General features: G+C 39.4%; 1 protein-coding gene across 1 annotated transcript; it reads right to left on the bottom strand.

The window, feature by feature from the left end:
- Positions 1-8: 8 nt before the first annotated feature.
- On the bottom strand, positions 9-22,710 carry arhgef19 (Rho guanine nucleotide exchange factor (GEF) 19). Its single transcript, XM_072366253.1, has 16 exons — positions 22,309-22,710; positions 8,498-9,200; positions 7,922-8,413; positions 7,013-7,145; positions 6,845-6,930; positions 6,482-6,738; positions 5,256-5,416; positions 5,004-5,156; positions 4,595-4,724; positions 4,319-4,393; positions 4,141-4,230; positions 3,886-4,049; positions 2,507-2,665; positions 2,340-2,419; positions 2,149-2,253; positions 9-2,014 (listed from the first exon to the last, which is right to left on the bottom strand). The coding sequence occupies exons 2-16, from the start codon at positions 9,177-9,179 to the stop codon at positions 1,860-1,862; spliced, it is 2,922 nt and encodes a 973-aa protein (XP_072222354.1). The 5' UTR covers positions 9,180-9,200; positions 22,309-22,710; the 3' UTR covers positions 9-1,859.
- Positions 22,711-22,944: the final 234 nt, after the last annotated feature.

The following is a 22,944-nucleotide window of genomic DNA, read 5'->3' as shown; positions in this document are numbered from 1 at the left end:
CAACATGATGTAAGTATCTGTATTTATTTCAGTGGTTAAACATTTACAGAAGGGTGCAGAAACCCAGTGAACATCCAGTGTATGACAGCATTTATATTCATTGTGGCATCAGAATTAAAACCGACTGCAAAGTTTACGCCTATGAAATGTAATAGTATTTGTAAAATCTTTGTTCATATAAATTACACTCATGAATGAACCACTTTCTACTCTTTATACATGAAGCCACCTACAGTAAAGTACATTTACATGAGAATCTAGAGGAATATAAATACACATGCTGCAGCAGCAACCATTTAAATTACAACTAACAACTTATCTCTAAAAAACTGTAGGGTCATAAACATGTCATGTGCCACTGGAAGAGTTTACACTTTAATGATGATTATAGTGGTCCATTAACAGCGGGTCTCAGCTCAGTTACACTGCGCTTTCAATCATTTGGGGGTTTTCACACTGACCGAGTGAAAGTAGGCGAATGACGATGACCTAAAAGTGAGTTAGTGCTTAGCATGTGAGGGCACTGTTTCATTCAGTTATTAGTAAAACACAACATTTTTCAACTGGTGCTAAACTGGGACAAAAGTTTAGAAATTAGTTTGTGTGAAGTAGAATATGTTCCCTGCTTTAAAGGGCACAGAGTGTGATTTATTTTCTTCTGTTCACAATCAGAAAATGTCCTGAAAAGTCAAATATGTTTGCGCTTTCTCTGGCTTACCATCAACTGACTGTGTTGTGGCCTATAATGTGGATGTAAATCTTTTAAAAACAGACAAGCACAAAAGTTCTAAGCAGGGGTGCACTGCTGATACATGGTTGGGCTGCACAGTGGTGTGGTGGTTAGCACCATCACCTCACAGCAAGAGGGTTCCAGGCTCAATCCCCGCCTGGGGCCCTTCTGTGTGGAGTTTGCATGTTCTCCCCATGTATGCGTGGGTTCTCTCCAGGTACTCCAGCTTCCTCCCACCATCCAAAAACATGCATGCTAGGTTAATTGGTGACTCTAAATTGTTCTTAGGAGTGAGAGAGTGTGGTTGTTTGTCTCTATGTGGCCCTGTGATAGACTGGTGACCTGTCCAGGGTGTACCCCACTTTTCACCCAATGACTGCTGGGATAGGCTCCACAACCCAACTGACGGATTGACAGTATAGAAAATGAATGGATAATACATGGTTGGAGCTCTGGTTTATGTTTACGGAGCATGATGATGTGAGTAAGACCAGCTCAAAAGAACAGCTCATATTGCTGATAATGGAGAAACGTGTCACCCTGGAAGTAATCATAAATTACAGATTTTGAACACATGATTATGTCTTTGGGACAGAGGGATAAATTATGTCAGGATGACCAGAAATAAGTAATGCACCACTGGATGGATTCAATCATGGAAATTAAATTTAAGCAGATATTAATTTCCTCTCACACCGCTGCAGACAGTTTTAAGGAGATTCTAGCCTATTTTGGAAAATGACATCCTTCTATTGTTTTTTTAACTTGTTGTCAGACTTGTCAGACCTGTTCAGACGAAGCATTACTGATCTAAAAATTTTAAAACTTCAGTGTAGCAAAACTGTTAAAATATTCCGGATGTGAACTTTTGTCTACAGACTTACTGGTTAAAAACCTCTTTAAACTAAAATGTGATATTAGCATTAAAAGCCTTGCATTCTCTCTGGCTTGCTAAAGGAAATTGCTGAGTTTATAAACCATGCAAAGAATGACGAAACCTGTTCGCTTGTTTTAGCACCAGCACGCTACACACCAGCCCCACATCCATCTAAAATTAAAACAAAAATCCCAAAGCTTAAAAACGCTGAAATGCACATTTGCCACATGGACTCTTTGCAGTAAAAAATGGTTAATCCTCCCCTTTCAGTTTCTGCGTGACACATTTTATGCGGATATTTTCTCGGAGGTTGCGGAGACGCGCACTGCGACTTGTGATTTCCTCCACGTAGGATTTGGGGAACCAGCCCCGCTCCCCGTCCGACAGTCTGATGCCCTCCACCCAGCCTGGTGAAACACATTAGCCCTTAGATATCAAACCCACAACTACACATCTTATACACATAAACTGCTTTGATCAACTTTCCAATTTAAGTTGGAATGCAGTTTATCTGAAAAAAGAAAATTTTCCAAATTCTTACCATCACATGTAATGGTTTTAGCATGAAGAATGTCGGCTTTTTCCAGCGTTAACTCATCATGCTCTTGTGCCTGGTAGCTTTTGATGCACTGAACCTGGGATATATCTACAAGAGGAGAGAGTAGAATAAGCTTGGATGAGAGGGTTAAGAGGTTTATGCTGATTAATTGTGCACCTGTGAACTCTACTGACCCTCATTTTCACTGGCTTGCTCTATGTCTTCAAGTGGGTCAGATGGGAACATTGCAGTGATCCACCTCTGCTTGCTGCTCCTTGATGGACACAGAGCCAACGAGGGCAGTTAGAGTGACCTGAAGAATCACTGTTGAGAAGTGATTTGACAGAGTGATGTTACTCACTCAGTGTGTGATTTGAGCAGGATCTGATGTTTGAGGTGCTGCCCTTCACACAGCTGCAGGTGGAAGATGAAGCCTGAGATACCCTGCAGCTTCTGACTGAGATCCTTCACTTTCAACTCTCCAATCTTGGCATGTACAAACACCATGAACTTCCAAGTACTGGAAAGGAAAGACGTGTCATTTTACTGTCAACAGGAAATGGTATATTGCTAGGTATGACACTGAACCTCAAAAGTCATAGCATGTCATTTTTTAAACCCTTTTGTATTAGCGTTTGTATCTGCATCATTGCTCCTCATCTCTTTGTTACAGTTTTTCTCTTTTTCTCGAAAACCTGTTTTCAACATTTTGTCAGAAACTGCCAAATCCATCATCCAAAGTCTTACCTCAGGATCATTTAAGGAATTTATTGATCTTACATTACTCAGATAGTGCTAATACTTCAGGGATATCTTGATCAGACACATCTCATTCAAGTTAATGCTGATGTGTACACACGCTAAAAGTTGACAATTCATATTTGGCTGCATGGATTTGTATGAAAACAAATGTGACAAGTTTACATGACAATAACCTATGCAATCCAGTTTCCACTGCTCTGTTCAAATACATTTTAATATATGTAATACATGTCCACAAGTCTTGATTCTATTAAAACTTATAGACACATTCCTTGGACATAATGGTTTTCAATGGTTTTCAATGACAAATCTGCAGTAACAGCTGTTGTCTAATCATATTTTGTACAGTGTGCACAGCACTTACTTTTTGATTAAAAATCAAACTTCCAAAATATTTCCCAAATCAAGTGAAACTAGCAACTTGATTTTAATTACCAGATTTTGAAATGATCTTTTTTTTTAAAACATTTTTCTTCCTCTTCAAAAGCTCTTAAATTGAGATATTTTTTACAGACGTAATTTCCTTATCTTGTGAGAAGGTGTTCATAAGTCATCTGGAGATACAAAGGGTTTTCAGTCTAAACTTTCAGTCATAGCTGAAACATTTGTGGAAACAACAAGAGTCCCTTCTTGTCTATGGAAGGGTAAAAACAGTAAAAACCTGATTTGCTGTTCTGACTCTGTGCATTACCTCTTGTTTTTTAAATGACTGCAAACGAAAAAATAAATGAACGAGATAAAAATGTGCAAAGGAAATCTTTCAAATAATCAAAAGAATTCTATCTTGTGTTTGATATATTTTTTGCCTCTATGGCTCAGACTCAGACTGCGGATGTCTTATCAAAGCTCATAGAAATCATCGCAGTGATCAAAGAACTTGTCCAACACGCTCACGTGGCAAGCAAAACAGGCATTCAATGTTTTTTTTTCACGTCTTTATAGAGCACTATTTCAGCTAGTTGTGTTTGGATCACTCACTCCTTCCTCCTGGACAGCAGCAAGCAGTCATTGAACAAGTGGAGGTACACAGGCTTTGTGGGCAGCTTGAGCTTTGATCCAGAAATACTCATCATCTGAGTGTCCACTTCCAACAGTTCACCATGTTTCACCAGCCAGCGGGACTGAGAGATCAGAGGAAATATCTGCAAAGAGACAGAGTTACAGAGTGTAAAAATCACATCAGAAACATGAACACTGACAAAAGTTCAGAATGAACAGTCAAAATTCAGTCACCTTGCCCTCAAAGTGGATTTTCTTATTTAAGTGGATGAGTTCCTCCATCCTCTTCATTGACTGCACACTGGAATTACATTCTTTGATGATCTAAGAAGACACACACCAACATGGTTATTACTGTATTACTGTTATACTTGTACTCATCCAACTGGCTATTAGAGATGATAATCACCACCTTTTTTAGCTCATTGAAAGCTTTCGTAGCAGTGTCCTCATCTCGAGAGCCTGGTGTTGTCCTCTTTAAGATATTCTAAAAAATAAAGATGGTTTTGAAGATGTGTAAAGAGTAAACAATACTTTTGTCACATGTTGTTGTGGGAAAAAAAGAAAGAAAGAAAGAAACGCTGCTGCAAACTGCTTAGCCAGTCCTAGTATTTTCTCGTTTTGCAGCTTCGTTTGACATGGCTTTAAGTGTGAACATGAATTCTGCTTTGAGTGTTTAATCATGTACCTCCACCAGCATTTTAAGTCGTGTGATCCTCTGAAAAGGGAGGATTAGAAAAGAGGTCAGAGGAAGTCTTTGGCAGATGGGGTCCTCTTCCAAGCGGGCCAGGATGCCTGGGAAACGAGGGTTTTCGAGCCTGAGAGGACAAGGCAAGGACATTTTATAGCAACCTCTCAATGACTTTTAATGAAAGTGAATCAAAGTTCCAGCGTGCTTTTTACCCTGAGAAAAAAAATGTTCAGCTTACTCAAGATGAGCCACCTGCCAGTTAAGTAATGCAGGTGTAACATAACCTTTGAATATCCTCACAGAAAATGTTGGACTTCCAGCACACAACAATTGAACTTTATGCACGATGTGTGCTCAGATCTCTAATAGATGATACATTTAAAATACAGTAAAAACTGTTACTCACAACAGTCGCTGGTATGTCTGTTCCTGATAAGCCTGGTTGGTTACATAAGGTAAATAAACTCTTCGCAGAGCCGGACAGTGATCAAGGACAATGTCGCACACGTCAAAATGGAGAATGTCTTCCTCCAGCCTGTGTTCCAGATCCTGAAGGAACCTATAGACAATGTGTGTGGAGAAAGTATGCTTAGAGAAAGAGAGATGGTATGAGCGGTTAAACACAGACTTAAAGGCAATCAGCTGCATGTCACTTCACCTCTCACTGACATCTTTGACTTCAGGCAGCTTTGAGAAGAGCCACTGCTTATCCTGAGCTCCAAGGCACTCAGCGAGCTCCTGGGACAACATGAAGTGGTCCACCGCAATTGTCAAACTACGAATGTATGACGCCTCAGACGTTACCAGCTCAAACTTTGCCTAAGGCAAGAAAGACACAGTGTTTCAAGTTCCCGGAGATCTGGAGCAGTCAAACTGAGAATCTATAGAAACTTAAATTAGACATGGTCTAAATCTATAAATAAATATATGTGATATGGGTTTGAGTTGGGATCTGATAGGGTGCGTGATTGGTTAGTATTGTTTTTTATGCTTCTTTTTACTGTTTCTTAAGTGCAAATTACTTTTACAATTCAAAAAACACATTAACAAATAATATTTAAAAAACACTAACAAATTTTAAAAAAAACATTTTAAGAAACAAATTAAATTTTAGGAAACAAATTCACATAAAAAAATACATTTTAGCAACAAAAAAAACATATTTGGGAAACACATTTAAATTTTTTTTAAAAACGAGTGCCAACACAAAACTACAAGTGGCAAAACACAGTTACAAAGCGAAAAACAAATTAATAGAAGACAGAAAGGTCCTAAAGGCCTGACGTAACGTCATGGTGACCCAAACTTGTAGTACAAGCAACTGAATTTGTAGTTTTTTCTTAAGTTTATGCTGACTGAACAATGTGTTGCCCTTTTTGTGGAGTAAATTTCAGCCGGTTTACCACTTGTAGTTTTGTGTTACATTTTTTTTTAAATGTAAATGTGTTTCCCAAATATGTATTATTATTTTTTTGCTAAAATGTCATTTTTTTAATGTGAATTTGTTTCCTAAAATGTAAATTTGTTTTTAAAAATTAAAACTTGTTTTTCAAAAATACATTTGTTTCCTAAAATTTAATTTGTTTCTTAAAATGATTTTTTTTTAATTTATTTATTTTTTTAATTTGTTAGTGTTTTTTTTTAATTGCTAGTGTTTTTTTTTTTTAATTTGTTAGTGGTTTTTTAAAATAATTTGTTAATGTGTTTTTTTAATTGTAAAAGTGTTTTGTACCTCTCAGCCACCGTAGTTTCTACTGTATTTAGCTTTTATACTCAAAAAAGTGAATTGTGCTACATTCGATGGCCATGGAAAGCCATAGCCAATCCTGGCCAACTCTTGGCTCCATCCCAGTAAATGAAAAGGCAGGTCAACCTCTTATTTACCTCCTGTAGTTTTCTCTCCTCGTTGCTGAAGTTGTCAAGTCGACCACTGCTTCGAACATCTGGTATGTCCTGCCACAGTGCAAAAGCAGAACCTCGTGAGGAACGAAAGGAGCTGGATGGTGACAGATTGGATGGAGACGGTGTCCCATCTGAGCCTTCATCCCTGAGCCCCTCCTCCTCTGTGCCTGGCTCTTTCCCTTGCTGCCTCTGGATCTCTCTATTGATGGCAACGTCGCTGTATTCCTGGTAGAGGATTGCTGCAAAATCAAACAATTGACACACAAAAGTTGTTCCAGGAAAGAGCTGGCAAGACTTTGTCTAAATGATTTATGGAAAAGGAGAAACCCATTAGGGCAAACGTACAACTCGGTAAAAAACGTGACAGTCGGTTTGAGCAATTAACAGATGGAAGTATGCTCACGTCCTCCTCGATGGATTTCTTTCGCATTCTGTGAAGAAAATGTGAAATTAAATGAGCATATGATGTTACATCTTTACAGATTTTGTGTAGAAAACTTGGCTACGTCTTACCCTAGTTTTGTGCTCCAGCGATGTAAAGCCATCCCATTGTCACTACTGGGCAGTGAGGGTGGCAGTCCGACAGGACTGTGGGGGTCACTATCACTAGAGCCTCCTGAGCTGCGGTGCCTGGAGTTTGACTTATCTATGGATAATAAAAACAAGATGACTTGAGATCTTGAGATGACTGGTAGAGTGATATGTCTGTATATTACATTTTTCCTCTAAAAGCAGAAGCCACTACTTCAAATCAGGTCTGCTGATGTTTGGATTTGACTAACACTCTCAAACTGGCAGCACCTGCGGAGGTGTGGAGAAAAGGCATGCCTGCTGAGCGTTGCATTAGATTGCCACCCTTGCATCTGCAGCTCACCGTACTCATGAGCCAGCTCATCGCATAATTGCTAGTCTAAGATCCTTGAGTATATCTTTTGAGAGATGACTTGCAGTGTTTACCACGTGTTCACTGACTAAGACAAGGTAGACTTTGTTAGCTGTTTCTCACAAACGTGCTCTTTTTGGTGTTTTCCATGAAATAGAAAACTGTACTAACTAAAGAATTGTTAAAGTTGTATCTAGAATACTGACAACAGATCTTGAAATTTTGAGACTTATTTTGTTAACTAAATAAAGGGAAAAATGCTTGAAAATGGAAATAATATTTTTTTTATTTTATATTTAAGCTTCTCTTTTGTGTTTTTGAGCTGAATGGGGTGTGGAGGATTATTATTATTACAGGGCTTGGAAATATTTCTTTTGGAAGAATGGGGCTCCAATGCTCAAACAGGGGCTTTTCTGCAACACTGAAGCTGTTTTGTGGTCGTTGCCTTATTAAGTCCTTGTCTGATTGACCTCTTAGGCTCCACCTGGACTACCTCTCAGTGAACTGATACCAACATGCAGACTCTACAGTCCACTCACTGTCAGGGTTGGGGCTGACGCTGTTGGAGCTCTGTCTGTCCCTTGAGGCCACCCGAGCCGACAGCGACTTCCCAAGCTTCAAGGTGAACGAGTTCTTCCTCTGAGACAGCTGCAGTCTTGATATTAGCTCTGAAGCTGAGAAGCGCCGCCGTTCCTGGTCACCTTGACGGCTGCGGGACAAAAAGGTTCCTCCTGAGGGAAGTGATGTCTCTATGCTCCCACTCTCCTCCAGCACTCCTGGTTCTAAGTCCTCTATTATCTGCAGTGGTTCTGAGTGTACATTAAAAATATCTTCCTGACTGAGGCTTGGGAGATCTGCAGCACCGTCCGTGGATGAAGGAGTTGAAAATGCCTCCAGGGAGGATAATCCACTGAGGTCCTCCTCCAGGAAAGTTGCAAACGGTCCAGGAAAGATGTAATCCGCCTCGAGAATTGGGCTACCGACTGATTCATCGCTCGGGCTCTCAGGTGAATAAACCTGCATCTTTCGCCCTGAGGACAAGAAAAAAAAACTTTGTTTGATTAAGAGAAAACATGTTAAGAGTTTGCAAAGCCTGCTTTTTTCAATGAACTCACGGATAGACTTCTCTTTCAGTGACCCCTGTGAAGTTCTCCTCTGTGGCTGGCAGGAGTATGGGCCCTGAAACCCCGGATATTCAGGTGAGGATGGGGAACAACATAACTGAGATTCCCAGGAGTCTCTGTTTGTGTACAGAGAGGACAGGGGAAGGGACAGAGGGAGGCTGAGAGCTGCGTGGAGAGGACGACAAACGGTTGTGACCGTTCGTGGTTTCTCAGTTTGCTCATGCAAAGAAGTCCTGATGCCATTTTGATATTCAACATCACCCTCAGTACGTGTAGGAGAGTTCAAATTTATTTCTTGGTCATTGCCTTCTCTGTGGCAGCCCCTCTGCATGTCATTCAGGTCATTTAGCATCTGTCTAAAACCATTCAGTGGCAGAGAGCACGCTGTTCGTTGTGCATCTGAAGTAATGCTTGGTCTCGGAGAGCCAAAGCCGTTTAATTTTGGAGACGTTGATGGTTGTAGTTCAATAAAAGCCAACGTTTCCTGCTGGCAAACAGCGACATGTTTGTGATGACACGGGTGCAGGAGAGGCCTGCCCTCCTGGGTCTCACTGGCAGCCTGGGACTCTGCTGAGCCTGGGATCCACATACTGGGCCTTTCTCTTCGGCAGTGAAAAGCGTGAAGGTGGGGTTGGAAATTAGGAAAAGATGAGAATCCATACCCAGGGAGCATGGCTCAACAGGCACATGGGAGCTGCAACAACATACAGGGAAAAATAATGATTTATTAAAGTACACTGGTGCCTTTAAAAAGCAAGAATATTTTAAGACAGTAAACCTGAACCTTGATCTTAGTATTTTCCCTCAATGTTAATGGAATGGTCTTTTTAAAATAATTTTTTACAAAAGACTAAAATGTCATGCTGTTCTGAAGTAAATACTGTAAAACCGCAAGGAAAACTATCGTTGTGGGCTGGATTTACTCGCTGAGACATGTATAACCTCTTTTCTGAAGATTTTGGGATGTTGTGTAAAATAAATAAACAATAAAAAACAGAATGTAATGACTTGCAAATAAAAAGTAGTCAATTTCTAATTTGACAGAACAGACAACATTCAAAATGTAGAAACGTTATTGTTTTTTTAAATGTATATTGTGGTGTCCAAGCTTTCCAAAAAGTAAATTAACCGACAGTTTGTGTCGGTTAATTTAAAAAGAGCTCAGGCCCAGAGAAAGTGGTGCCATTAGTGGATCTTGCTTACAAACATTTATTTAAGGTTGCAAAGTTCTGACTTGAACTTGTGGATGCAGTGACAAACTGTGTTCACTGGTAATGATTTTCATAGTGTTCCAGACTTCATTCAGGAATTTTCACCACAGAATGAAGTTTTTAAAGCAGTGCTCCCCAAAGGCCCAAAGATCCCAGAGATTCATTACTAGTTGTCAGCCTTGTCCCTTGTGTACAGATTCTCTAAATATTACTAATATGGGAACTCATGGTGACCATATGAGGACAGAATTTTTCTTGTTGAAAGACAGAGCTTAGATTTGAAACGCATCACATCCTACTCATCTCAAGTAACCAAGAGAAATTAAAAATGCAAACAAATTCAAAACTTGGGTCTTAGAGATTACTATTAACATCTGCATTATATGATCTTATGTTGTCTAATGTGATTCTCAAACCTCTGAATTCTTTTCCTTTCACACTCTGCCACAAGGTTGTGAGACTTTGCCTAAAGTTCCTTCTGAAAGACTTTTGGATGGTCTTTAATCCAAAAATGCTACCGACCTGTTGCCAGTTAACCTAATTCTGAGACATTTGAGCATATGTAACGTATTCTGTTTCTATTCACATTGTACATAACATCTCAGCTTTTTTGAGTGGATCAAACTGGAAGAACAGGTTTTTATGTCACTTGTTATGTTTGAATTGAAGTGCAAAAGCTAATCTATGAATAACATGTGGGTCCTGGTCTTGTTCTGAGACTTTTAAAATAGGGAAATTAAGACTGGGTAATGCTGCCAAATAAGTGTACTACCAAAAATAAGTTTTGTGAATGTGGACCAAAATGCACTTTAGAAACATAGTATTTCTAAATGACTTTTTAGAAAAATGTGTGTATTTCCATGTAAATGCAACAAAGGAGTACACATGTTCTTCCTCAAGAAACAGACTTGAGCATTAGACGTCGGTGTAGATTCTAAGTCATCCAGGTCATGGTAATTGTAGGAGCATGACCAAGGGCAACAGGACTTCTATTTCTTGATTCTTGAAAACGTTTTACCTCTCATCTGAAAGGTTTCTTCAGTTCAGAAAAGAAGAAACCAAAACAGCAACCAGCCACTATATTTTGTAATCAAGCCTGGTCAGCTTGTTGCTTACACCACATACTTTCACAGTATTCTCTGTTAGAATGAAAAGCAGTGAGTTTCTATCAAAGCTTAATGAATTATTCATGCTGTCAGTGGATGTTTCGCTCATGGAAGTGGCTTCAGGAGGCTTCATTTACGATGAAACCTCACACAAAGGCATACTCACTAAACAGACAACTCTGGACTAAACCAAGAAACTATGAACACATGCAGGATGTTTAACAGTCAAGACCAGTCTTCACACACACTGAAGTCTTATGTGTCTCCTGAGCTGTGTCTTCCTGCTCTAATTAAAGACTTCTCTCCACATAGCATTCAGCCCCTGTATTTAACATCTCGGCACACACAGCAACACATCAACTCCAGACAGAATACCACAACAGAAGGACAGACAGAGGAAGAGAGCTCATCCTCAGCACTCTCACCTTTTACCTGAGATTCATACTGAGCTATCACTCAGCTTTTTAGTTTACCATCCTGAGCCCGCGTTACATAGCAGGCACCTTTTCTGTTTGAATATTTACAGTGAGCGCCTGTTAAAATCCAGCAGTGGTCGTAAAGTTAGATGTCCTTGAAGGCTCTTTAAACACACACCAGTGGAGCTCAGTCTCTTTTTACCCTCCAGCTTCCTGAACAGCTAATCCTCAACTTCTGGCTTAAACACCTGGTAAAGGGACACTGACATACAGCACATATAGCATCATATGCACAGAGCGGGATACAGAGTGAGGCTTTTATCTTTTTTTTCCATTTTGTCACTTTCTAACAGGCTGCCCCCAGGTGGTTCTGTTATACAATCCCAACTCCAAACAAGTTGGGAAAGTCTAAAGCATGTAAATAAAACAGAATGCAGTGATTTGCAAATCTCAAAAAAGCAGAACCTGACAGTTGCTGAAAGTAAGGTATTTTGCTCTATCATTAAGAATATGAGCTCATCTTCAATTTGATGGCAACAATACAACTAAAAGAAAGTTGGGACAGGGCTACGCTTACCACTGTGTAGCATCTTTTAACAACAGTCTGGGAACTGCAGAGATCAGTTGCTTGACCTTTGGGGGAGGAATGTTGTCCATTCTTGTCTGATATAGGATTCTAGCTGCTCAACAGTCCTGGGTCTTCTTTGTTGTATTTTGCGTTTCATGATGCTCCAAATGTTTTCAGCTGGTGAAAGATCTCGACTGCAGGCAGGTCAGTCCAGCACCTGGACTCTTCTACGACAAAGCCATGCTGTTGTGATAGATGTAGTATGTGGTTTAGCATTGTGTTGCTGAAATATGCAAGGCCTTCCCTGACAACAATATGTGGATGAGAACATATTTTGCTCTAAAACCTGTATATATCTTTCAGCATTGATGGTGCCTCACCAGATGTGCACGTTGCTATCAGCACTAATGTACCCCCATACCATCAGACACACAGGCTTTTTTTTAACTAAAGAGGACAGGGGCTTCTGCTTTGCTGGATAGAGCTTTAACCTACATTTGTGGATGGCACAGTGAACTGTGTTCACAGGCAGTGATTTCTGGAAGTGATCCTGAACCCATGCAGTGATTTCCATGACAGAATCATGGTCTGTTTTTAATGCAGTGCTGCCTGAGGGTCTGAAGATCACAGGCATTCAGTACTGATTCACGACCGGGTCCCTTGCACACAAATGTGCAGATTCTTCTAATCTTTTTATGGAATTCTGAACTCTAGATGATGAAATATTCAAAATCTTTGTAATTTTAAGTTGAGGAACATTATTCTGAAATTGTTCTACAATTGGTCGAAGCATTTTTTTGCAAACTGCTGAACCTCTCTCCATCTTTACTTCTGAGGGACTCTGCCTCATTAAGGTTGTTTTTTTTGTTGATAACTAGTAATATTATTGACCTGTTGACAACTAACCCAATTAGTCGCAACATATTTCTTTTTAGCACTAGCTGTTTTTCCAGCCTTTTCTTGCCCCATCCAAACATCTTTCTTTTGTGTTGTTGCCATCAAATTTGAGATGAGCAAATATTTTTGTTTTTCCTGAAACAGTAAAAGGTCTCACTTTCCCCTTTTCTATGCTTTTTGTGATCTATTGTAAATACAATTTTGGTTTCTAAGACTATAAGACCCAAACTAACTCTGTATTTCATGTGTAGTTAACGTTTTTTGGCATTTTTGTTACCAGCACTGGGTTATGTAACACTTAGCTTATCCATTAGCATCTTAAGCTTGACCACAATAAACCGCTTTCAGTGTTATTTTCCTCCGGGGGTCCCTTTTTTTTATTTCTATATGTTCATAAGGTGCTAAAACAAAACCAAATACATACTCAATATGCAACTTTAGGTTAAGCAGTTGTCTCACGTTTTGTTTAGCTTTTTTCATTCTTTATTTGTATGAGTTGCAGATTACTTGACACAAACATTTCTGGACGATAGGCCTTGTTGAAGTAGTATTGTGAGATAGTGATATCTGTCAAAACTACATTTAAAACTTCTTTTTGTCTGCATACTGGCATCTGTGAGCACACTTCAATTCAAAATACATAATTATTGCTAAACAGAGGAGCCTGACAGTTAATTGTTAACTTTTTTATCTATTTTATAACTTTGTTCACACTATAGTATCTCTGCTGACAGTGATTGAATTCTACAAGTCATGCAATTTTATTTGAAACCAAGAATTTTTTTTCGTACTGACAGACTATTAATGAGATACTGCATATATGTCTTTTAATGAAATAAAAACCTTTATACAATTGATACATTTTAAGATGATTAAAACATACATTAATGCTTCTTCTCCTAAAATATATCTTTATATACAACATTCCTTGTTTGCCTGAGGAATCACAAACTGGAAATCACAGTTTACCTTTCCTGTTATCGGTTGCACATGTGCCGAACGCTGTGAATATGAGGTCGTTGAAAAGCCCCACCTGCTCTCGCGGCAAAGGTAGGCAAGCCAGTCAATCCTATCTCTCTCTGTTTCTCTTAAACACACACACACAAACACACGTCTGCATGCATACGCAAACACACGCACACACAGACACACACACAGGCAGGCACAAATGGTTACCTGTTCCCTGCTGCAAACAAAGGCAGCCTTTATCTGTGTACCTGGGCCAGGCTGCCCTGAGCACAGGACACCCGAGAGGGTGTGGGAACTGCTTATACTGATCCACTCATATAGTGCAGCCAGTGAGCCATATAAATACATCCAGACCACTGCCGTATAATGACTCAAGCTTATTGGTGTCTGCATGTGATTACTTTCTGCTCATGGTATAATCCTGCTGTATATGCTGCATTACTTAATCTTGACTTACCTTTATGTATAGCTTGTCATGTGAGATCAAATACTAAATATTTACAGTGCATTTTCAAGACAAAAAAAGAGTCTATACTGCCATAATCACGTCACAATCTTAATAAATCAATGTTTACATAATCCTCCACCAACAGCCAAGTCATCATAAATCAACACACTCTTAGTAAAAAATTAGTTATCCTCTTATTTGATCAAGAACCTCAAAGAGCCTAAGAACTTACAACAAGCCTCACTACCATGTTTACCAAAACATGAAAGCATCCAACTAATCTGCACATTCCTCACACTGATACAATTATATCATGCTATTAAAATTTCAATTCCAAAGACGTGTAATTTCCCTTGTCATAGCAGGGTGTTATTTGTGATTGTTATGGACTTTGCTGCCAGAGTTTTCCCTGTAATTTCACTAGGCTTCTCTAAGACGCCGTGTCTGCGTATAGAAGTTCATGAATGGCACTCTGGCATGACTTTAATGCCAGCAGCCATATGAGGAGCATCATCAATTGTGGTATTTTTCATTTTAAAGGTCTCAGAATAATCCTTTAATGGAGTATATCACATGGATGTGAGCATAAATCCACTGCTGATTCAGCTCCTCAACAGAACCAAATGGTGTGTAATCACATAATTAAAGTTTGTTTAGTATTTGCCGGGGGGGAGAAGAAGATGTTAAAACAAATAGATTCATTGCAGAAGCTGATTGTGGTTTATGAAGACATTTCCATGCTGTTTACTATAATGTTTGGGAGCGTCATGGCAACCACTGTTGTAAAGATGGTAGTAGATATTTGCTTGCTTTAACTGATCAGACATTAACATACCTTAACATAAACATAACATAAAGATGAACATCTCCTTGACAAGTCTGACTGAGATTGAATATTTCCTCTGATTCTTAAGCTCACAAAACATGGCAGCTACATATCTTCATATCTCAATTCTCACCCGAATTGCATTTTACTTTAAAATTTTACTAATCCTGACAAAACACTTCATAGTTTGCCTCCACCCTGAAATTTCTAAAATTTAAAATACACAGCTCAGATGATCAGGTTGTGTTTTTTATTAACTAAAAGCTTATTAATCTGCAAATAAAAAAAAATCCCCAGGAAAGCTAATCAAAGAATACGTTGCTCTGGTCTTGCTCTGCGGAACTAGCTGCATAGGGTATGTTGATGTGAGCAATGATTCTAAATTAAATTTTCTAAATGAAAGGTTCTGCTAGTTCTCTGCACTGGAGCTTCGCAAACCTTCGTCTGCATGTTATAGCATTTTGCCACCAACTGGGGACAGTCTCATAAATATGTGGAACAGTCTGAGGTATGAACCGCTCCGGCGCTTTGCCCTGATTTGGAAGACACGGATGTCAAAAGACAAAGATCTGCTTTAACAAAGAGTTTAACTCAGTGTTTAAAAAAATGTACATTGTCCAGTACAGCTGTTTCCTGAGCTTATCACCCATGCTTCTTTGCTATTGATAATTTCTGGCACTTCTTTCTCTTTGTTTTGAAATTTGTTCTTGGCCCCTGTCAGTTCAAGTTTACTTTCTGCCAATCAGCATTCAACCAACTTGTAGCATCATCCCCGTTATCCATACACTGTTAAGTTTTTTTTAGGGATGTGTGTCTATCTGTCTGCTTTCATAATAAATACCCCTTAGATTTCACATCTGAGCAGTTTGGTTCAATCAAATTTTTATTTTTTTTGTCTCATTAGTGTGGTTCATTTAAGCTTGTCTGAGATCTGAGGTCAATTAGGGTACTCAGTGTACATAGTCCCCAGTGTCTCAGAGCAGAGCACTGCTACTTTTCTTATGAATGTGAAACCTAACTTTACTTACTTGTAATTTTTGGTTGTTTTCAGTGGACATCTGTCAGTCTTACCACAAGAATAGTAAACTCTTTAGAATGTCATGCAGTTTGCTCTTTTGCCTACCACATACACACTTCTCTCCATGAGCATAAGTCTAGTGTGTTTGGTCAGACAGACTGGAGTGTCCTAACAGTGTGGTGTGACTGGCTCATGTGTATGTGCGAGATCGTAGTTTAACTCAGTCACATCAGACCACTAATTGCCAAGAGTAGACTAAAGAGCCCTGCATTGTCTGCAGAAACAAGACATGACATCATTCAGTGTCACTTCTGGGAAACCCACTCTCCCTGAGCTCTCTGTTTTTTGTGAAACTAGCCTGTGTAACATTTTTTGTCAGCACAAGGAAAGTGATGAGATTCTGTTCATGTGCCAAAAAAGAAGTTTTTAACTTTTAATTCCAAACCATATCTTTTATGTTCTTTATGTCCTCAGTCTAATTTTATTAACTTAAATTATAACTTAATTTACATTAAAACAATTACTATCAACTGGGACTGTTTTGATAAAACTGTAAAAATGTAAGCAGGTTTTAAGCGTTTTGAAATGGTGAAATGTATCTCCAAATGTTTTTCTTCTGGTTAGTTGTACTTTTGACATTACTGGTCCACTTGAAATGCACTCCATTTAAGATCTGTCTTGACGGAGCAAATGGAAATTTAGGATACATATAATTTAATTCTGTTCACCATTTCAAATTTACATTGCCAATACATTCTCTGAAATAAGGCAGTACAAATTTGGTACTGTAATAATGTAATGTAAATAAAAACTCACAATTTGAAGTTCAATCAGAGAAATCACACCAGGCGCCAAGCTGAGGTACATTTTCTTTGTGCGATCACATGTCTCAGTTGTGTCAGCTATTGGAGTTCCTTGGTATGCATTTATCTTCCAGCCTCCACATACAGAGACAGGTGAGCACCCCAGAGGCTACAGAGGAGGCTGGTGGGAGGGCTACCCAAATGTTTACACATGGTGTGGGTCCTCCTAATCCTACTCTAAAGCCTCAGGCAACTTGCCCACGACCTTCTGGGACATCATGAGGGTGCATGCTGACAACTGGGCTTACAATTGCACAAAGCTTTGCCACACAAGGTCCACCTGGATGAGAGTTTGTGCATGAGTATCTATCCGTCTCTGATTGAAAGCAACAAGGAGCACTGAGGCCTTTCCTGACCTTGTCAAGCCCGGCAGGATTCTTGCTAACAGAAAAGGACAAACAGCAATCACTCATTTAAAAGGCTGAAAAAATGGCGACCATCTCACACGTAAACACCAAAACTTTTGGACCTTTAACCTCCCCCTTCCTTCACCTCACTCTTCCACCATGACAGCTGCAGTCAGATAAGCTCATACGCTGGAGAGACACAGTCAGGTCGACAAAGGCACAAAGGACCTATTGACAAAACTTATGGAAATAACCTGATCTAATTATGGTGCTTTGTCGTAAGTTGCAAAAGCTGCCAAGTTGATGGAGAACTGAGGATCCAAAGGGTAGTAAATCCAGAAAATCTCATAATCAGTACTTTCTGACAGACAATAGCTATCAGTATACAATGAGATTCTTAAAAGAGAAGAGTTGATTTAGGATGTTTTGGCAAGTTATATTAACATTTGAAAAGTTAAAACCAAGAGATTAAATATTCACCTTATTTAAACATAGAAAAGTATGAATGATAAAGTTTGAATGTTGAAGGGAATAGTTTTCTTTTGTCTAACCAACAGTCCAAAACTCAGATATATTTAATTGACATAGATATGAAGCAGACAGTGAGCAGTCAATCTTCACATATAAGAAACTGAGGGATTAAATTTAGAGATTCTGCATGACACAAATAAAACAACACACGGAATGTACTGTTATTTTACTAAACTGTCCCATGACAACATAACAACATTTTCTATGCATGCAAAGCATGTTAAACTGTGTTGCTCTGCATCACACAGCTCTATGGCTTACCACTGACTATGCTTTACTTATTAAAGCAAATCAAAATGAGAAAGGAATAAAAACAAAATATAAACATGTAAAAGAATGATCACACTGATTGAATCAATTAACTATAATAGCAATAAAACTATTTTTAAAAAAGCCAAAGAAAAAATATTAAACAAGGAGTGCACAAAAGTTCAGTGACTTCAATAAGGTAAGTTTTGTGCTTTGTTCCAGTACACAAGTTTTAGATCCAAACTGGCAGCTGGTTCCACAGGTGAGGGGCCTGAAAACTGAAATCTCTGCCCTTCATTTTGGACCTGAAAATTTGGGGAACCACAAGTGAGTCTGTAGTCATGGAGTAAAAAGATCTTCTGGGGTTGTGGGAAACTATTAGACCTTTAATAAAATCTGGAGCAATGCCATTTATAGCTTTACATGTAGTAAGGAGGATTCCAAAGTGTATTTTAACCTTCAACGGGTGCCAATGTAGAAATGCCAAAAAGGGAGAGTTGGGATCTCTCCTGAAGGTACTAGTCTGAAACATGTTCAGGAAACCGTTTGGACACCCAGCTAAGATGGCATTGCAGTACTCCAGCCTGAATGAGATAAACGCATAGACCAGTTTCTCAACATCACTTAAATATCACAGGTTGCCTCTGATTTTGGTATCATAGCTCAAATGAGAGAAAGTCACGAATGACGCTTGTTTAACATGTGAGTTAGATTCATCACAGTAGAACTAGAGGCCAATGTAATGCCATCATGAAAAACTTTAGGGTTTGAAAGTGTTTCTCTGGGGTTTTTAGGACCAAGAACAATACCTCTTGTCGATAACAATAACATGTCAGAGCACTTCAAGATACCTCCTCATTGGCTTCACTTTTAACAGTGACGTTGTGATCCTTTGCACAGTCTATGTTAAAAGCTCATGAGTGATACCATTGTTGTGCTGGCTGCCATGTTCCTTCATTACCATAAACATGTAGTTTGACTGCATACACCATCCTGATGCTGTAAACACCAGAACACCAAACACAGTATTACCTCACCTCTGAAAATAGTCTCCAATAAATGCTGTTTTGTTTTCTAATTAATGTTTGCTAAACCTGAGAGCGCCCAACTGTTTTAGAAAAATATTTAACTGCTATTTGTGATCCATTTTTTTAAAGGCTTTTTTACGAGGCCCTTTTTTTGTGGGAACCACAAGATTTTGGGGAAAAAAAAGTACAAAGGTAATGACTGGCTTTGTTTCTTTTGATGGAGTTTGTTAACAACAACAAGAAAATTTCATCAACCATTTCCTTTAAATGTTGTATTTCAAGTTATTCATTTTCTTCAGCACCTAAATAGCTAAAGAAAAAGTGCTTTAGTTGGGAAGTGAAGTGACATTAAAAGAAGGCCCTGCTGTGGTTTATTTGAATGTTTTCTCATTTCTGGTCTGGATCTGTTCAAAAGTAGGAATCTGGGTTTGTTGTACTCAAACTGTCAGTCGAAGCGCTTTGATTCCAATCTGATTCTTTGCTACTGATGCCCTCAAAAGCCTGACCTACTTTATATAAAATTGCTGATGCATCTCTTACATTCATCTGCTCAAGTCTTCACTCACACTCTCTTTGTTACTCTTTTCTAAGTCTCTGATCCACTTTTCCCCCTTGAAGCACGAGCACCTCCCCACACCTACCCCACTTCTTGCTTTTATTATCTGGACAGGTATGGACAAGTCATATGCTGTTTTGAAATGTGATCGAGTAAAAGTGGAACACACCTAACCAAGAATGACCATCTACAGACGATTCCTTTTTAGCCAGGGCCTAAAGCTATAAACTATTCAAAACCAAATACCAGCAGCCTCATTGGGATTAGAGGGATGATTTGATACTGAGCTAAATGACTGTGAAAAGAAGAAAAAAGGAGTTTCTGCTGCTTAATGTGAGAGCAACACCTGGTTTTAGCTTTTTTCTCTCCTTCAGAGGAGCGATGAGGCACAGAAAAAATATTCTAGAGAAGAGGCATTCTTCACCCTCCAAAACAAGAAAACTTATTATCTTGCGTAAAAATTTGAAACACACACTGTGTTATATTGGCCTAGTCATGATATGAAATAGCCTCAGGGCTACAGCGCTAGACAGGTGTGCTCAGCATACATGACCGCAGGCTCAAATTTCTAAATTCTGTCGGTTTTAACCTTCATGCATGAGCCAAATATCCCCTGACAAGCAGATTAACCAATAAATGACTGAACCTGTGCACCGCTGTCTGAAAAGGTGTGCTTTCAAGGAGTTATAGCTGAATGCTTACCTAACAAACCAAACTTCTTTATCAAAAAATCAAAACCATTGCACTTGTATTAATATTAACAAAATGCACAAGCCTTTAAGTCAGTAGGTGGTCTGTTTTAAAGTTTAGGTTTCAAGACAAGTTCATATCCAGCTACCATTATAGGTGAGACCCTCTGATACACAGAGACACTTTTCCACATTCCCTGGATGACTTGGCATGCTCATTCCTCTGAAATTGCAGGAGGAGGCAGGAGACAAACACAGAAACTCAGCGATACACGTGCAGGGGCAAGGGCTGCTATTATAGACTCTTAAAGCTGCTGCTACCTAGGCCACAAACAAAAAGGGTAAGAAAGTGACTGAGTCTCCTTAAAAGAGCAGTCTCACTCATGTTTAAATGGCAGGTTGTTTCAAGTCAGTGATGCCTCATGATATTAGCCCAGTTTACAGGAAAACAGTCATGGCAAGGGTATCTGCTGCACACGTGTGTGCACATGGATGTAAACCTAATAATGAGCACAGGAAGAATTTGCGTGCAAGGTAAATTCGGAGAGGTATGAGTTGGGATGAGGGGGGATGTGGGGCATCGTGGATGTTTTTCCCACAGTGCACATACGGGCACATACACACTTACTTGCTCAGACAGCTGCTGTCTGAGTGGCAGGTGATCTTGCAGGTGCTCTCGAGATGTATAGTTTTTGTGAGGGAAGGAGGAAATGGGAAGAGGGAGGGTTCCTGTGGTAAGATGATTTATGAATTTGAATGTGATGTGAGCAGGCATGCAGAGTGAATTTAAATCTGGAGGCGACAAATTCAATCACAACCAAAGGACACCAGTCATCCTAAATCTCTTCTTCCCAATGTGATGACTCTTCAGAAAAATCTTATCAGATGTCTGCTATCACACAGGGGATCCCCCGCTTGTCATAAATGGCAATAAAAAAGTTCAAAGTCCTGATTTATACTTTGTTCTGGTACACATTTACTCAACATGCAGATGGGGTTAGGGTTAAGTCTAACATGCGTTTAAGTCAGACCCACCATAGTAAATCAGATAATATAGATATTCACAGCTACTTTATTGTGCTCCAGTCAAAATATGTATCACCAGACTATCCGTACACACACAGCAACAGCAGTCATCTCACATGACAATACACTTAGTCATCAGGCGTTCAGACAGAAAGGCAGTCCTCACCTCAGCTCAGCCACATACTGATGGTGTTTGGAAGATGTTAAGACAAGGTGTGGAGGCTGCTTCAGACATGGAGCACAATGAGAAGAAGCTTCCAAAGTATCACATACCGTGAACAATTACACATTTAAAGGCAGTGGCTAATATTTACATAGAAGCAAACTCAGACAAAGCAAAATCAGAGTCTTTTTCTCTGCCTGGTGCTACAGGCAAAAAATGTGTTTGAGTATTATGCTAAAATATCCAACAGAGGAGAAGCAAGCAGAGTGTGCGAGCTGCGTGCCAAGTTTCAGCCATGTACAGTTTTTAACAACCCCTCATCTAACATATTCCAGACATGCACTTACCTGCCCTGCTCTGCAACAACTCACTGCTTCACTGTAGCCATCACATTTAAGGCTCAGTGCCCAGGGAACTGCTGGAAACGTTACTGATGCAAGAAGCAACTTCTTCAAAGGGAATAAATGAATAGAGAAGCTAATAATCTCATGGGCACAATACGTGTATATACTTGAGCGGGATAGTTGGCTATCTGCAGCATTTGTCAGTGATACAACTGTCAAATGCAATATTTCAGCACTACAATATCTGCTTATCAAAGTCTTTATTTATGATAGTAGAGAAAATACACCATCCTATATAAAAACAATGTATACAAATGTTTTCAGAGCATTTATGCTGTTAAATAAAGGCAATGCACCTGACAAGCTGCAGTCACTCTTTCACAAAGTACAGCCTAAACTCTCAGCCAGACAGCACAGCTAAAACTTTCACTCGCAGCTACATAATTCTCCAATAACATTTGCTGGGAAGACGGTAGAAAGTTAAGGTAGATTTGATTGCTTAATTCGTCATTTGAGAGTTCTTGTTTCTGGTTATTAAGTACTATACCTCACTGGCGTTCGCAGCCTAGTGTGTGTGCTGGATGAAGGCCAGCAGCAGTGTGTGAATCCAGGCCATCCCAGGGTCAGGCTGAGCCACTATGCTATCCATTGCTGCCTTGTGTTCCTCCCGGCTTCTCTCCTCCCCTCTCCTCCTTTGGCGTTTCTTTTTTATAAAAAAAAAAACAAAGCACAGGCTTTTCAAAAGTGTGTTCTTCTGATTGGCTCTTCTCCTCTTTGTTCTTCTTGCTCCTTTTCTCACGAAAACAAAAACAGGTTGAAAAAACTGCCACCACTTGCTGCTCTCAGAGCTACTTACAATGCAGATCCCCTCTCTAAGCTCCTCTGCTCTCCCTTCGCTCTCGCCTCTTTTCCCTCCCTCTCTCTGTCTCTCTGCTACTGTTGGGGAAGTGCTCTCCTATTTTCTCTTATTCTCCTCCCCTTCTCTTGCCCTTCCTCTAATAGTTATTTAGTACCGCATTTTAGCACCTGCCTTTACATGGAAAGAGACAAAAGTCAGACAGACTTGGAAACAGTAAGTTATGGTCCTCTATGGAAGTGTGCACAAGTGAAAAAGTGTATTTGCAATATACCTTTTTGACAAAAGTGTGTCTTCTGTGTGTATGTTCGTGGGTTGAGAGCAATT

Source organism: Leuresthes tenuis, unplaced genomic scaffold (assembly GCF_036924035.1).
Source record: "Leuresthes tenuis unplaced genomic scaffold, fLeuTen1.0.hap1 SCAF_16, whole genome shotgun sequence".
Lineage (NCBI taxonomy): Eukaryota > Metazoa > Chordata > Actinopteri > Atheriniformes > Atherinopsidae > Leuresthes > Leuresthes tenuis.
This window is presented reverse-complemented; position numbering and strand designations above follow the sequence as displayed.